The sequence below is a fragment of the Setaria italica genome, chromosome IX (genome assembly GCF_000263155.2).
Source record: "Setaria italica strain Yugu1 chromosome IX, Setaria_italica_v2.0, whole genome shotgun sequence".
Taxonomy (NCBI): domain Eukaryota; kingdom Viridiplantae; phylum Streptophyta; class Magnoliopsida; order Poales; family Poaceae; genus Setaria; species Setaria italica.
In genome coordinates, this window is record NC_028458.1 from 2,665,879 (window position 1) to 2,680,929 (window position 15,051).

Sequence of the window (15,051 nt, forward strand, 5' to 3'; positions counted from 1 at the left end):
GAATCTGGGGAGGATCATCATGTAAGCATCCTGTCTCACTGTGCAGTGGGCATCTCCATGTTTAGTGAATTGTATTTATGTTTTTCATTTTCTGGTAGAACAAATGTCATAGAGCAACTGGAGCGAATTAAACACAGGAATTTTTTGCGAATTAGCTGTGGAACAAATCCGTATAGGAAATGCAACAGGTGGGGTGGTCAATTCTAGAGGTTTCAAGGAAATAGCTGCCAAATTTGCGGAGAGGACCACCATCAGGCATGAACCGAAGCAATTCAGAAATAGGTGGGATCAATGCAAGAAATTATATGAATTTTACGTTTTCGCGATGAAACAATCAGGATTAGGTAGGAAAAATAATGGAGCCATTTCAGCAAGTAAAGCCTGGTGGGATAAATACTGCAAGGTAGTTTTTTTTTGTTGTTTGTGATAATTTCTTTTAGTTTTGTGCCTGGAGTACATATAGTTTCTGAATTCCTGTGTCATTCGCTTGCAGTATCCAGAATGCCGTAAATTTAGCAAGTTTCTACCTCACTATCTTGAGCTGCTGTATGAGATGTACCACAAAAATGTAGTTGATGGATCAACTACAACCATACCAGGAGATGTGGATGAAGAGAGGCAGGAGGTACCTGAAGAAGAGGACTTCCAATTTGATGTGGATGACTACCCTGAACAGAGCCCTATGAGCCCTATGAGTAATGGCAGCAAGAAAAGGAGTACCAGTACAGCTGATACAGCATCAAGCCCTCAAAAGAAGAGTAAAAGTCCTTTTTTCAAGATGTTCAAGGGCCTCATAGACACTATGCATGAGGGGATCTCTGAAGATAACACTACCATGAGGGTGAAGATGGAGTTGCAGTTGAAGCAGAGGGAAATGGAACTGCAACAACAACTGAAGCAGAAGGAGCTGGAGTTGGAATTTAGAAGGCATTCTCATGACAAAGAAGAAGATGAGTACAAAGCAAGCCTTCTATTGGCACAGGAGTGTGGAGCATCAGAAGAGTCAGAAGAGTACTTTTTTGCTATGGAGTTGTTTAGGGATAGATTTAACAGGGTAGCTTTTGGCACACTATCGACAAAGGAACTTAGGTTCAAATGGTTGCAAACTAAGTGTGGGAAGACCTTTGGTCGCCCATGAATTGTAGGCCACATCAAGTAGCTGTCATGTTGTGTTGCTAGTGATGTTAGAACTTTTGTGTGAACTATGATTTGTGGTTTGTGTGGACAATTTGTTGAGAACTATGAATCTGTCATGTTGTGGTTGTAGTCATATTAGAGCTTTTAATAAATTGATCTTGTGATTTGTGGCTGTTTAGTTGACATCAATTTCATGGCTGCCTTGTTCAGAACTTTTAATCACAATTTGTGTGTACTATGACATGGCTGATTTGTGGACTATTTCATTGTATGTACAGGTTGATCTGTTTGACTATGTTGATGACTGGTTTCAGAAGAGGAAAAGGATAAGAAGAGAATTTGTTGCATTGGGTGCTTTCCTCGGTATGTACTATTATGCCACACATTTGAATAGATCAGAATATAGAGTACCAACAGAATCAGGATATGAATGGGTTATCAAAACTTTAGGAAATAGAACATCTTGTCACAACATGTTCAGGATGAATAGGAATGTTTTTGATAGGCTTCATAATGTCCTTGTACAGTCTTATGGATTAAAGTCTACTAGGAGAATGACATCAGTAGAGTCTTTAGCTTTATTCCTGTGGATGTGTGGTGCCCCCCAAAGCATGAGGCAAGCCGAAGACCGTTTTGTTAGGTCTACTTGCACAATTAGTAGGAAGTTCAACAAAGTATTACACAGCATTTGCAAACTAGCAGGGGATATCATTAGACCAGTTGACCCAACATTCAGTACTGTGCATCCGAAGTTGAGGTCAGCACGGTTCTCTCCATACTTTGACAATTGCATTGGGGCTATAGATGGGACACACGTGCCTGTTGTTGTGCCAGCAGATAAGGCTGTCCAACATACGGGACGACATGGGTACACTAGTCAGAATGTGTTAGCCATATGTGACTTCGACATGAGATTTACCTTTGTCGTCGCGGGATGGCCTGGATCGGTTCATGACATGAGAGTCTTCAAAGATGCATTGGACAAGTATGGCGATAAATTTCCACACCCCCCTGAAGGTACTTCCTTCATCTATGAACTATCTGCACGTAGTACTTTTGATGTTTGTGGATATATGTAACACGAAAATTGTTGATGTGCAGGGAAGTTTTATCTTGTCGACTCTGGATACGCAAACCGTATTGGGTATCTTGCCCCGTACAAGGGTACGAAATATCATCTACCAGAATTTCGAGCCGGACGAATTCCCAGAGGTAAAAAGGAGCATTTCAATTATGCACATTCATCATTAAGAAATGTCATCGAGAGGTCATTTGGGGTGTTGAAGAACAAATGGCGTATTCTGCGCGATTTACCATCTTATCCAATGGCAAAGCAAAGTCAAATAATTATTGCTTGCATGGCAATTCATAATTTCATTAGAGAGAGTGCTATTGGTGATGTTGATTTTGATAATGCGGATGATGAAGAAAACGATGCTACACCTTCTGAAGGACCATCATCTCAAGCAAATGAAGGTGCTACCCAACATGAATATGAAGATCAAAGCATGAACCAGTTTCGGGATTGGATAGCCGATGGATTGTTCAATAGGTCATAGGATCCTTTACTTTTTTGTTGTAATAATGTAATTTTTGGGATGCACAATAATTTTTTGATTCAATAAAAAAAAATAGCTGCCAGCATCGTGGCATTCCATTTTATTGATCGACGCAACGTTAGTAGGAACGGCGCTAGAATGGAACAAATGGGCAGGAAGGTGCATCATGACAGGAAAGAAATGGCGCCAGGAAAGAAATGGCGCCAAGGAAATCCTGGCGCCAAGAGCAGTTCAACCGGACAGAAGAATGGCGCCAGGGAGGAGGGAGAAAAAATGGCGCCAGGGAGGAGTGAGATGAGAGAGAAAGAAGGGTAGCAATCATTAGGGGCAAACATGTCTTTAACCTTCTCATTCAATGCCTTTTAGCAAGTGGAAGAAAACAGGTTTGGCTAAACTTTAGATGCTAAACTTTAGCAACTTTTAGCATCTAAAGTTTAGCAACTGCAAGAAAACAGGCCCTCAGTCCAAAGAGTTAACCCTTCACTTTATATTCCTACTGTCCTATGCTCGAGAAAACTCAGACAGAAGTGAACAGATGACAAATTGCTCCAAAAAGACAGCCTTGTTTTCTACTTTTCTCCCATGAACAAAATGAAGGGGTTTTTTTTTTCAGTTGCTATGCTGCATTTGCAGGCTGCACATGGTGTCACTTTCTCTCTCTTGAGTCTTGCCCTCTACTGCCTTCCTACCATGAGAATAGCAGCTCTTTCTTCTGAATTTTCTTTTCTGGGGAGAACCGGTTCACATGCATTACAGTGGAAAATGACTGGAGTATGCAGCCTACAGAAGTACAGGTGCACCGTGAGACCATCTCTCGCTGCTGTCTGGTCTAAAAAAATAGGCATGTACCTGCCTTTAGGATTTTTTTCATCAGAAAAATAAAATGGCCAATGAAGCATCTCTTACCCACTTGCTCACGGCTTATATGCTTCCCCCATGCGTGCTTTGCTATGAATATTCAAATGGAAATGGGGTTTTCTTATAAATAAAATTGGGTGACGCGTGCGTTCTCAATCATTGCTTCTACATACCAAAATTTTATACAACATTCAATAGTTTTGTTGCATGATTGAGAATGTAAACTACACCACAAGTCATTTCAGAATATTCCATCTAAGCTATCCTGATCAACAGTAGGAGAAAAAGGATAGTTTTAAGGTGCAATTAGCAAGTGGTACTACTATGACCTTTTAATTTTACGATGTACTTCGTCTTCTATGTTCATGACTTCATGTGATTAACAAAATCAAGCTTAGATAAGAAAGAGTGAGTGAAAATGCAGGTACACCGCGGTACCATGCAGTGAGGTAACAGGAATCAATGAGAAGGACAACGGTTTTCTTGGATCTGGGCCCATTTCATCCCATCCGATCCGTTAACTGACCGCCCACGAGGCCGCATTTATTCACCTCCTGGAGATCATAATCAGCCCCTCTTCACACTGCTTCATCTCCAAGCAAAGGTACACCCAAGAACACAGTTTTCTCTTCACATCACATCTTTCTAAATTGAGATTCACTCCAACACAGTTTCATCTCACATTTTTCTAAAGATGAATTCACTTCAGCATAGTTCCTCAACCCCTCTCATTGAGCAGTGGTTTCCAAAGTTTGGTGCATTGGAGGAGCTGATAAGAAAAGAGTACATCCTTATGATTTTAACTTCTAAATTATGTTCCTACTTTTGTTTTATTTATGCAAGCATATGTATTTTTATGAGAAAAGTGTGAGGCATATAGAGCGCAACTCATTTATCTTGCACCTACTTCACTTGCTAGAACTAGACCAATAAGAAAGAAAGACAACAGCTACAAATTCTAATGTGGAGTAGCACACTAACACCATGAGGGTACAAACTTGTTTGTTCGTGGAGAAAAGGAGTTGTTTAGGGTCCCATGCATCTCAAGTTCTCAATTAATTACTCACCTAGCTAGAGCCAACTACCATCATCCATGGTAGGTGGTGGTGTTCAGTTGCCGATTCATTTTTCTTCTCTGACAGAGTGTTAATATGACTCTACAGACTCAAATGCGAAAGTACTACTTCTCTATTAGAGTCAAATGTGAATGTACTTGGAGCAGTATTCCGCCTGTTTTTTTGGGTCAAATTTTCAGAGGGGCCGGTAAGACCGGTAGACCAAAATCCGGGTAATTTTTTCAAAAAGTTAAGATAGTTTGACTGAAAGTAGAATTGCCGGATGGATTTCATCCGAACAAAAATAATTTACGGGTGGTACCGGAATTTGCTAATTTTCTCCTGAAATTCCGAACCCTGATTTGGAGTTTACTTTTGTGAATTGTCGTCACCAATAGGTGGAATTTGACCTAACTCTTTCTTCCCTGGCCTTTTTGCTGATATGATATACCAGTTGGAGAACGCCAAATTCATAAGTTAGTTCCACAAGTGGAGAAGCAATTTTTTTTTACAGAAGAGAAGTGAAGAATCGATGCACCAAAGAACAAGGTCACCTGAATCGGTAGGACTTGAACCCTTAGTGTAACCTAGATCCCTTCCTCTTGGATCAATTAAGTTCCTCTAGACTGGAGTGATCTTCACACAAGATATATAGCAGTATATATCTGTGCTTGAATTTGCTTACCTAGTGACTACAAAATGTACTCAAATCTTCAGATGATGACTTGGTGACACACCACGTTAGTCTAGGACTGTGGTGTTCCAAGTAGATCATGATGATGTCCATGCATTCTGGTTGTCACTTTGCTTTCTGACCCTGCTGGCGGTTTTGGCGTGTATAGCATCATGTCCATGCAGACGCAGGGCTTTTGCCAGGAAATGAAATCTGTATGCAGCTGGGGATCGCAGATAATGGTATCCAGAAAAAGTTAAGGGCAGGAGAATACACTTTGGCGTGCTGATGATGGCAAGAAGATTGTGTGCTGATATACTATACACGCCTGCCCTTTTATACTACTAGTTTTGGACTTTTGGTGTAAATAAAATACTTCAGAGTTCAGATAGACAAGTGATTGGTTGTGGGCATTTTATGAATCCATAACAGATTACCCATAATCGCTCTAGTTTTTTAACTACCTATTTCCTTTTTTAAAAAAAAACATTTTACAGATTTGCCGTCAAGGCTAAAGGGAAAATGGAAGATTTCTGCGTGTGCACTTTAATTTACTTGTGTTTTTTTTATTGTCGTTCGGTGGGCATTCTGTTTCAAGCAAAATAAGGTCTGCTTGCTCCCGGTTCGGTGGCAATGATCGCAGGAAAAAGGCTAAAGCGAATGGCTTTACAGGGAAAAGCCTCTCTATCAGCCCGGGATAAAAAGCGCCAGGCACGCTAATGATGGCTTTGTTATGATAACTGACGGTGCACTTTGCAGAAGTAGCTGTAAGGAGCGCCAGGTATTGCAAATCAAAATTGCGTTTTCTTTTCTTTTCTTTTCTTTTCTTGGAGATGATGACAACTCAACTGTTTAAGGTTAAAGATACTAAAAGAAATTGTCTCAGTTAGTTCCATGGAAACATCTCCAAGTATCATAATTATGAGCACTGTAATGAGAGCATGTTGTCTGCAGACTGCACTAGCGATAGAACTCCACTGAAACTTGAGAGGAACTTTTCAGGCAACCACACAACATGTGCGAATAATATTCCCAAATTAGGAGAAGTTTGTTCGAGAGTTTGTAGACCATTACAGTCGGAGACGAGAAGCTAGCTGCAGCCAGTCATCAGCAGCATGAGGACTCTGGACTCTACGTTACTTAGGTGACAGCACCGAGAGACGGATGGACGCCCGTTCGTGTGTGGTAGCAGGCGCAGGACGCAGACACCACGCAACGCTAGGTAGCTAGCTGTCCCTACGCGGCCAAGCCCATCCCCACACGCGCGCGGCGTGAAAAGCTTGAGCTCATTGTGCCGGCCGGCGCCAGGCACATGCACAGGCATACAGGCACGCAAACAGTGGCGAGCATGCAGCCGCGGGACTGGCCTGGACTGAAGCTAGCTCTGCTTTGCTTGATCTGCACTTAATCCTACCACTACCAGGCTCCCACAGGCCACACTGCCTTTGAGCAAGGGCGGCCGGTTCGTGTGCCTCTTTTTGTTAGGCAAGCTGGAAAGCATATACAAAGCATCAGGAGTTACAAGTAAGAACAGTAGTGACCTATCGACGAAGCACCCGGCTCCGGGGACAGAGAAGGCTTTGTTTCCTTGTCATCATCTCCTGCAGCATGCATGACAGACAGGATAGGAGTCGGAGGACACTCGCTCCCAGTGCCACGAATCAGGGGCATGCGTTTGCTTGCGCTAGACTTCACCCCCAGCATCACTCGTATCGTACGTGTGCTACCTTGACGCGACTTGATTTGCAGCCTTAGTACTAGCTATCTAGCGTACATGCCATGGCAGCAGCAACCAACAACAGCATGATGATGGGGAACGAAGGGAAAACCTGCACTTTCATTTCCTTTTGAGCTGAGGAGGACCCTGCTGCTCTCGTTGTTGCTTGCTTCGTCAGCAGCTGCCGGCCGGCTACCATCCCCGTCACCACCAACTCCGGCCGTCCGCGCGCGTGCGTGCATTGCATGCCCTACTTCGTCGATCGCGTTCAGCAGCTAGGAAATCCGTTCTCCGATCTCTTTTCGCCGCGCTGCATGATTCATCGGGAGACGATTGCCTAGGCACGGTGCAGAGTGCACTCTAGCGCGGTAGCAGCCAGTGCAACACGTGCATATCTCCGTGCGCCGTAGAGGATCCTGAGGAGTGAGGAAGTTCCTCCTCCTTCCTGATACGGAATTACAGATACGGATCGATCGGGTGACGGTGACCAGATCTTGGACGGCAGGCGTGTGCAGGCCTGTATGTGCTACCAACTCTAACCAAATCGATGCACCCCATGGAGATGCGATCACAACAAACAAACGCACGCACGCACGCACGCACGCATCACCGCAGAGAGGGTGCTGATGCACTGCACTGCCACTGAGCAGATTAAAGCTGCACTGGTGACTTCATGCGATGGATCGTGGATGCAAATAAAGGATCGGAACCGACTGAATCGATCCATTGATTGTAGCCGCAGCCCGGACCATTGATTACCTGTCGTTGGACGGAGCTTTCGTTCCCCGCCGATCGCGACGTACGGACGATCGAGCACGTGGTGGTTTCAGTAAGGTTAGCATCCATGACCATGACGATGATCATCGATCACTCGATCGGTCGGTCGGTCGGTCAGTGCAATGGAATGAAAGCTCGAGCGATTGACGGACGGACAGGCACACGTGGAGGGCGCCATGGCTGCGCTCGACCAACGGACCAGCGATCCTCCCAGCAGGTGCGCGCCTCGCGCCTGGATTTGTCTTTCTCCCCGCGGACTCGAGCGCCGCCCGGAGGATTCCCCCTCCCTTTCCCACGCCGACGGTGCGTGGCCGGCCAGTGGTGACCGCAGTGGGAGTGGAGCCGGCCCAACCGACAAGGCCGGCCGGCTGCCGCAGCGCCGGAGCTTCACGGGGAACGTACGCTGAACAGCAGATACCTCGTCGATTCTCGCGTCGCTCCAGGAAGATCTCCTGTGCTCGAACAGGGCATCCTCGGTGCAACGAAATCTGAACGCATCTCGGCGGGTTTCTGGTGATCTTTCTTCCATCTTTACGCGCCTCTTTCCCTGCAAATAAACCTTGGTTTCAGTTGGGTACGGGCATTCATTGCTCGCGCCAAAGATGGCAGTAAACAGCAGCTGCTCGCCTGCTCGGCTTTGATGATGTTTTGGCCTACCGGCTCCTCTTGCGATCCATCGCATGCATTGAAGGAGCAGCGCTGTCAGTTCGTTGAGCCGCCAGGGACAGGGCAGTAGGGCACCTTGTTTGATCTGATCAGTTGCCCTAAAGAGGATGGAGAGCCTACTACTGGAGGGCATGCGTTGGCCGACGCCCTGAAAGGCACTGATCGCCAGCCAGATGCCCTAACCTACAGTGGTAGTGTGGTACTGCGCCGTTACCAGTCTGTCTCGTCTCATCACTGCACAGGACTGGAGCGTTGTGACTTGCGGATTTGGCAAGGAGCAGTCGGGAAGAACACCAGCAGATTAGGGGTATTTGGTCCGAACTAAGTTTATGTCGCATTGAATATTCGGATTATTCGATGCTAATTAGAAGAACTAAATATGAGCTAATTATAAAACTAATTACATATATGGAGGCTAATTCACGAGACGACGAATATGTTAAACCTAATTAATCCATCATTAGCACACGTTTACCGTAGCATTATATTGTCAAATCATGGACTAATTAGGATTAATAGATTCATCTCACAAATTAGCCTCCAACTGTGAAATTGGTTTTGTAATTAGTCTATTTGATACTCTTAATTAGTATCTAAACATTCGATGTGATAAGAATTTAGGAGCTCCTAAGGAACCCATCGAGAGAATTATTATATTTTAAAAAAATTCAGACGATTCAGCAGTCAGGACAGCTCGCAATTTCTGCACAGCACAAAATCGCCATTTGCTTCAGAGGGTGGGGCGTTCTCGTCTTCTCGGCAGAAAAGGAAAGTGCAAATAGGCTTTGGATGGGACGTGTCGGATGATGGGCTTTGGGATTAGAAGCCCGCAAGGACTCCATGGGCTCGAAATGGACGAGCTAAGGGATTTCACTATTTGTCTATTTTCACCAAGTCGACAGAGACATGGGTGAAATCCCCGCGACGATTCAATCATTTTCACTCGAATTTGTAGTTCCAAAAAATTCACTGAATTTTTTCAAGGAACACGGCACCTTCCAGCGTCGGCGTCAGTGAACAAGGGTGTCAGGCTCATCTCCCTGGACCGGTCCCAGCCATTGCTGTCGCGGGAGCACTGTTCAAAGATGGCTCCTCCTTATCCTCTGGCACGTGGACGCGACAACATTTGCCGCGTTGCCGTTCCGATCCTTGGACGATCAACTCGACATTTTCCTCGATTTTTCCCGACGGGGTTTCTTGGAACTTGGATCAAAGGGAAGGGAAGAAGATCACTGTCGGTGCCATGCGGTGTACTAATCGACAAATCAACAGTCTCTCTTGGCGCATGGAGAGCAAGATTCTCAGTGAACGGTCATGCACAGCCAAGAACCATGAAGCCCTCAAACTTTTTTTTTTTGCATCTGATATCTATTCATTTTTCTGCATAATTGATGCTCTTACAATTTGATCTATAATACAGGTACTATTCACATCTAGTAGCAGGAACAGCAAATGTACATGATGCAAGAGAATGCTAGTGTGCACACAGGTCGCTGGCAGCTGGGCCCTGGCCAGTATAAAGAATGTACAAAGCAAACATTAAATTACAGGATGATCTAGTGCTAATCACGCATGAAGTTCCAAGTTCCTGACGCATCAAAACCCCTGATAGTACCCGCCAAACGATATGCTCGCCCGTGCCGACGATGCGCCTCCCATGACCGACGACATGGTCTGGTTCAGTCTGGATGCCTGCTGCACAACCTGCTGAATCCTCTGCAGATCAAACAAGCACAAACCTGTCAGAAAACCCCATTTCTCTAGTAGTGCTTCATCCATAACCTATTCCAAGATTCCATTCTGCAATAATCCGGTCTAAAATCCAAAGATTCTTTTCAATTTTTTTGCACCAACGTATAAGTGAGGTTTAAGTATGAGTTTTAAAAAGGAGGAGTAAAGTATAAGTAAGCAATATCCTAATCCAAGAACATGCTGTTAGGAATGTTTGCAGATGTTAAAAAAAAAGCTGAATTGCTAGAAGCCATCAGGGAAGAGCCACGAACCTCGTCATCGGCGTACATCTGGAGCTGGATCTTGTGATCCTGATGCCTCTTCTGCTGCTCCTTGCCTCCAAGCAGGAAGATGACAAACGTGGCAGCCGCAACCCCAAACGAGCAGAGCGCCCCGACACCGTTCACCCTCAGGTTCCCCACGCTGAAGCCCGTTCTGCTGACCCCCTCTTCTTCCTCCCGAGCTCGCTGATCATCAGGTGCAGGAGCTTCAACCAGCACCTCGTCCTGATCAGCCTCCTTGACACCATCAGGGGACTTGACCATCTCGTCGTCATGATCTTCTGCTTCATAGATCAGTATCTCGGTCACCTTGCTCACGAGCTCCTCTCGCTTCGGATCGGTCAGCAAGGCGGCGATGTCCATGAACTCGATGTCCGGATCATGGACACAGGCATCTTGTGATGGTAGGAGGAGTGGTTTCTTGGCCGCCGCCTCCTCATCTGGGATGCAATCATAGGGAGGAGGATGAGATGCAGGGCCGAAGTGATCCATGTCGATCACGACCAGCTCGGTGCCGAGCAAGAGCTGGTCCTTACCGCCGCCGACAGCGCCATGGCTGCCATTGCTGCAGTCCTCTTCCAGGAAGAAGGAGCTCTTGTGGTCAGGCAGGAGCTCCCACTCATCAAGGCTGATCGCATCCATGGAAGCCCCCTCTGCTCACAGGCAAGTCTGGATCAGGGATCTATATAGCTGGACACTTGCAGCGATGATACCTAGAGTGGTCAAGAATGGATGCTTCCCAGGAATCAACACAAGTGATGGCACGGAAGGATACCTTGTGTTTTTCTGGAGGGAAACGACTGGAGAAGAACCAGTGGCAGTGGGAACAGGGACACTTGTCGGAGCAAGGGAAATAGTGGCAAACCAGTTTTGAAAGAGTTTGCCAGCATTGCTGCTAGGTGAGGACAAGGGTGAAAATGTTCTTTGGGGCCTACCACTGGGGAATTCTACCTTCTACTCAATTCGTTTTTCACGCTTGGGTGATCCAGTCAGGCCGAAAAAGGTGAAACGCTTGGACACCCCGGCCATTAGGAGAAAATCATTATATTAGAAAATAATAGCCTTAATACTATCGGTTAAAATTCGTGGATTAATTTATCTACGCACAATACACCTTGTTAAGCCTAGTGACTCCCAGTTTAAACACCATATCCAAAACATGTCTAAAGAGTTCTCAAAATTTCATTTTGCAAAGGCATACTGAATTGCACCCATTATTTTCTGAAAATAAATACAGGCGGTACTTTGTAGTTTTAATTAGACGGCATAACAAACTCATTAAATCTGTCTCTATCAGCAGCTGTCAGAATTACTAGATGCCACTGCCACCTAATCCACATCCACGTCGATCCCTTTCCATCAAGCTACGAGGAGCGTTTCCAGAATGTCATGTGCAAGTCAAATCAAATTCACAGAAAACTGCGTAACATAACTGAGCATGGTCAAGCAAAGGAGGCGATAAACGAAATATACATGAGCTAAGAAAGGAAGATATGCACACCAGTTAAGAACGTCATGTACAACTGTACAGGCAACATCTGTTCTGAAGCTTCAGCAGAAATCCAAGTTAAGATAGCGACCGGAGATAGCAATGGATAATCATGCATTACAGTAAAAATCGAAGAAACCTTAGAAGACAAATCACAGGATGAAATAACAAAGTCACTGAAAAAGAAAGCCTTTCAGATTCCACGTGATCTGATCTTGTTTCTTCCAAACAATATAGTGACCATTACAACTCAAGAGAGCAACTGAGTCCCACAGATCAGAGCATGACTCAATAGTCCAAGCTTCAAGCTCTTCATGCTAGCTTAAAACAGAATAACAAAGTGAAACCAAGTTCTTTAATGGAGAGTGCAGAGTAAATTACCAATACAACATCACAAACAGAAATAAATCCTAAAAGAAAACCTAATAAGATGTTCATCATACATGACCCATTTACTGTAGTTAATGAACCGAGAGATTAGGCATTGCATCAGCAAATGCAAATGTATTCCTCCTAATATACAACAGCACATGACGTCCTCAAAATTTACATGCCTGTAAGGTTTCCCAACATCCTGACTGCACGGAACAGAGAACCATGGTACATAGCAGGATTGGAAACAAAGAGTAAATGGTTTCGGACCATGTGAGCAGCTAGCCTAACAAACAACACCCCCCTAAAAGCCTAAGCTTGTCTTGAAGATGACGGTTCACCCAGTGAAACGGAAGTAAATGAGGAAGCCCAAGCTCGAGCGTTACTTGCTCCTTTCCTTAGGTCCGTTGCCTTATTGCTCAGTCTAAGCTTGCTCCAAAGCCTCCTCACATCAAGTACATTCAATGCTCGATCCAAGAGCTGGTTTGATCCCCTACGGATCCCCAAGTTCAAGTTTCGGACACGCACAACTAAGAAGGCTCTCAGATGAGACAGGACAACAGGTATGAAGTACGACACAACCTTCATGATGATAAAAAGAGCTGCAAGCAACAAAAAGGGCTCATGTTTTGCCATTTCACGAAGAGATCGATCCCATGGCATGATGGATCTCAAGCTTCCTGTACTCTCTTGCTGCACGACATCAAGATGTGCAATTGGATCAAGACCTGCAGCAGGAAAACGTACATCAGAAAAATGCTTTGAAGTACTATATGGGACATAATGGTATAACTAATTAACTATCCCTGCTTAGTTGTTTGGATAGTGTACTCAAATCCATATTACAATGACATGTTGCTATGAGAAATTGAGCATGTCATTTCCGCATAAACTACAAACCATACTGCTTATGTACATTCACAATCATCAAACATTCAAAAACCTCAAAAAGTAAAACATCATAATAAGATTACAATCTTGGTCAAGACCATCCGAGGTTTTTTTATTCATGACAGCAGCCGATTCACAATTAGGCAGCAGTAATAATTTCCAAGATAAAAACTAAAACACACACAATCAACTTCCAATAAAGGGAACCCCAGGGTTGCATTTTCAGTCATTAGATTTGCTAAGTCTCAAGTAAATCATATTTGAAAAAATCTGTGATCATTCAATAAAGCTATGTGCATGAAGATGAGTAACAATAATAGTACCTGTAGTTTCTTTATAGAAATTAACCAGAGAGCTGAGATCTTTTGAACCCCGATATCGAACCATCGTAGTCTCATTTACAAGAAGAACGGCTGGGAAGCCGCGAACACCATATCTTGAAAACAAACTACAGTAAGCAGATGCAGTACAATGAGCAGCAATCCACTGAACAAACAATATTTGTTCAAGAATGGACAAATTGCCTCAATTCAGCAGACTAACACAAAAGAGTTAAACATTCACATACCTAGGTGTAGCAGAAGATTCTTCAACAGCAAAGTGATGTATCTGAGGGTACATAGTGCTGAGAGCTTCAAATATTGGTCGGAATTTGCTCGAAAATGGACACCATGCAGCATAAAAGAGAATGGAGTATGAAGCACCCCTACGCCGAAGGTTCAACTCTGTATCAACAGCCTCTCCACTCACCTTCAGGAGAAGACAAGGTATATTAAGTACTACTGAAGAAGTCACAACTTTCCAAATTTGCAATATAAACTATCTACGTTCATTGCACTGCCAGGGTTTTCAATTAATCAAGTGACAAACAATACTCTTGATCATAAAAGAACATGCATGTTGTATTGTCACTGCATCCTCAATACCTCGATGTGTCTTTCTTTGCTGAAACTGAGACATGCATAGTCTGTGTTGCTCCATGCCTTCCTTTAAATCTTATCCCCAATTTCCGAACATCCTCAAGCCCAAAATGCATCTTCCATCTTGTTTATTATCCGTCACAACACCAATCCTACTTGACTACCCCATTTTTAGCTCCACTAGCCTTTCTTCTGTTTATTATTGGCCAATTGCATTCATCAACACATTTTCCGCACAACCCTATTGGGTGACTGGATTCTTCGTTAGCTCTGGTTTACTGTATAATTGCATCTCAGAAAGCTCCCATGTTGCTAATTTTGCAAATTTAATTTTTAAAGACAGGATTAATTAGCAAGGACCAAGATTCGCACACGTCATGGTGCGGATATTTCTAGCAGGGGAAAAAAATCAAGGCATCTTTCTCTGTCTCCCTCTAATATCGCCCAGTTTTGCACGCAAATCGTATCCCGATGGCGAGTTAAAAAGAAAAACAGCACGTCGCTACTAGTTCCCGTGTTGACATGTAGAGATTTTGATAGTAACGTCGTGGCTAGCGGCGGGCGGCTAGGTTGGCCGATTAGGCGGTGGAGGAGGAGAGGAGGCATACCTCGAGAGGCGGGGACGGCTCGATCCGGACGAAGGGGCAGCGCGATCCGACGGCATCGAGGAACGGCGGCCCGTCCCTCCGCGCGCATGTGCCCGCCGCCCCCTGCCCCGCACCCGGCGACGCCGCGGCGGCGGCGGAGCCAGCAACGGCAGCGACGAGGGCGACGGCCACGGCAGCGGCGGCGGCGGCGCAGCGCATCATAGCTTCTCCGTCTTCTCTCTCTCTCTCGCTCGGTCTCTCCCCTTTCGATTCTTCCGCTTCCGAAATTTCTCCGCGTGTGGAGGCTAGATTTGGCGAAAGAAAAAAAAAATCTGGGA

General features: G+C 44.9%; 4 protein-coding genes across 7 annotated transcripts; 2 read left to right on the top strand and 2 right to left on the bottom strand.

Annotated features, from left to right (window-relative positions):
- The first annotated feature begins 6 nt into the window (after nt 1–6).
- Nucleotides 7–2,799, top strand: LOC101775380 (protein ALP1-like). Its single transcript, XM_004981304.2, has 3 exons — nt 7–21; nt 1,416–2,154; nt 2,239–2,799. Exons 2-3 carry the CDS (start codon nt 1,503–1,505, stop codon nt 2,694–2,696), a joined length of 1,110 nt encoding a protein of 369 aa, XP_004981361.1. The 5' UTR covers nt 7–21; nt 1,416–1,502; the 3' UTR covers nt 2,697–2,799.
- LOC101774970 lies at nt 105–1,320 on the top strand. The gene is made up of 2 exons (XM_004981303.3): nt 105–403; nt 494–1,320. The coding sequence occupies exons 1-2, from the start codon at nt 326–328 to the stop codon at nt 1,136–1,138; spliced, it is 723 nt and encodes a 240-aa protein (XP_004981360.1). The 5' UTR covers nt 105–325; the 3' UTR covers nt 1,139–1,320.
- Nucleotides 2,800–9,768: 6,969 nt separating the features above from the next.
- Nucleotides 9,769–11,352, bottom strand: LOC101783775. 3 transcript variants are annotated; one of them, XM_022822759.1, is made up of 4 exons: nt 11,230–11,352; nt 10,991–11,107; nt 10,446–10,894; nt 9,769–10,158 (listed from the first exon to the last, which is right to left on the bottom strand). In XM_022822759.1, the coding sequence occupies exons 1-4, from the start codon at nt 11,342–11,344 to the stop codon at nt 10,039–10,041; spliced, it is 801 nt and encodes a 266-aa protein (XP_022678494.1). In that variant the 5' UTR covers nt 11,345–11,352; the 3' UTR covers nt 9,769–10,038. The 3 variants fall into 3 exon arrangements, with proteins under 3 accessions (XP_022678494.1, XP_004986171.3, XP_022678495.1); XM_004986114.3 differs by having other exon boundaries at nt 10,446–11,107; XM_022822760.1 differs by having other exon boundaries at nt 10,991–11,290.
- A 921-nt stretch (nt 11,353–12,273) lies between these two features.
- Nucleotides 12,274–15,038, bottom strand: LOC101775783 (5'-adenylylsulfate reductase-like 5). 2 transcript variants are annotated; one of them, XM_004981306.3, is made up of 4 exons: nt 14,735–15,038; nt 13,775–13,956; nt 13,530–13,642; nt 12,274–13,043 (listed from the first exon to the last, which is right to left on the bottom strand). In XM_004981306.3, the coding sequence occupies exons 1-4, from the start codon at nt 14,933–14,935 to the stop codon at nt 12,628–12,630; spliced, it is 912 nt and encodes a 303-aa protein (XP_004981363.1). In that variant the 5' UTR covers nt 14,936–15,038; the 3' UTR covers nt 12,274–12,627. The 2 variants fall into 2 exon arrangements, with proteins under 2 accessions (XP_004981363.1, XP_004981362.1); XM_004981305.3 differs by having other exon boundaries at nt 13,530–13,654; nt 14,735–15,037.
- Between the last annotated feature and the right edge of the window lie 13 nt (nt 15,039–15,051).

Coding starts and splice junctions, on each gene's coding strand:
- LOC101775783 (XM_004981305.3), bottom strand. CDS start 14,935: ATGATGCGCTGCGCCGCCGCCGCCGCTGCCGTGGCCGTCGCCCTCGTC. Junction 13,957..14,734: donor AGCCGTCCCCGCCTCTCGAG/GTATGCCTCCTC, acceptor CTTCTCCTGAAG/GTGAGTGGAGAGGCTGTTGA. Junction 13,655..13,774: donor GAATCTTCTGCTACACCTAG/GTATGTGAATGT, acceptor TGCTTACTGTAG/TTTGTTTTCAAGATATGGTG.
- LOC101775380 (XM_004981304.2), top strand. CDS start 1,503: ATGTACTATTATGCCACACATTTGAATAGATCAGAATATAGAGTACCA. Junction 2,155..2,238: donor ATTTCCACACCCCCCTGAAG/GTACTTCCTTCA, acceptor GTTGATGTGCAG/GGAAGTTTTATCTTGTCGAC.
- LOC101783775 (XM_004986114.3), bottom strand. CDS start 11,344: ATGCTGGCAAACTCTTTCAAAACTGGTTTGCCACTATTTCCCTTGCTC. Junction 11,108..11,229: donor TCCCTCCAGAAAAACACAAG/GTATCCTTCCGT, acceptor GCCTGTGAGCAG/AGGGGGCTTCCATGGATGCG. Junction 10,159..10,445: donor AGATGTACGCCGATGACGAG/GTTCGTGGCTCT, acceptor TTTGATCTGCAG/AGGATTCAGCAGGTTGTGCA.
- LOC101774970 (XM_004981303.3), top strand. CDS start 326: ATGAAACAATCAGGATTAGGTAGGAAAAATAATGGAGCCATTTCAGCA. Junction 404..493: donor GGTGGGATAAATACTGCAAG/GTAGTTTTTTTT, acceptor ATTCGCTTGCAG/TATCCAGAATGCCGTAAATT.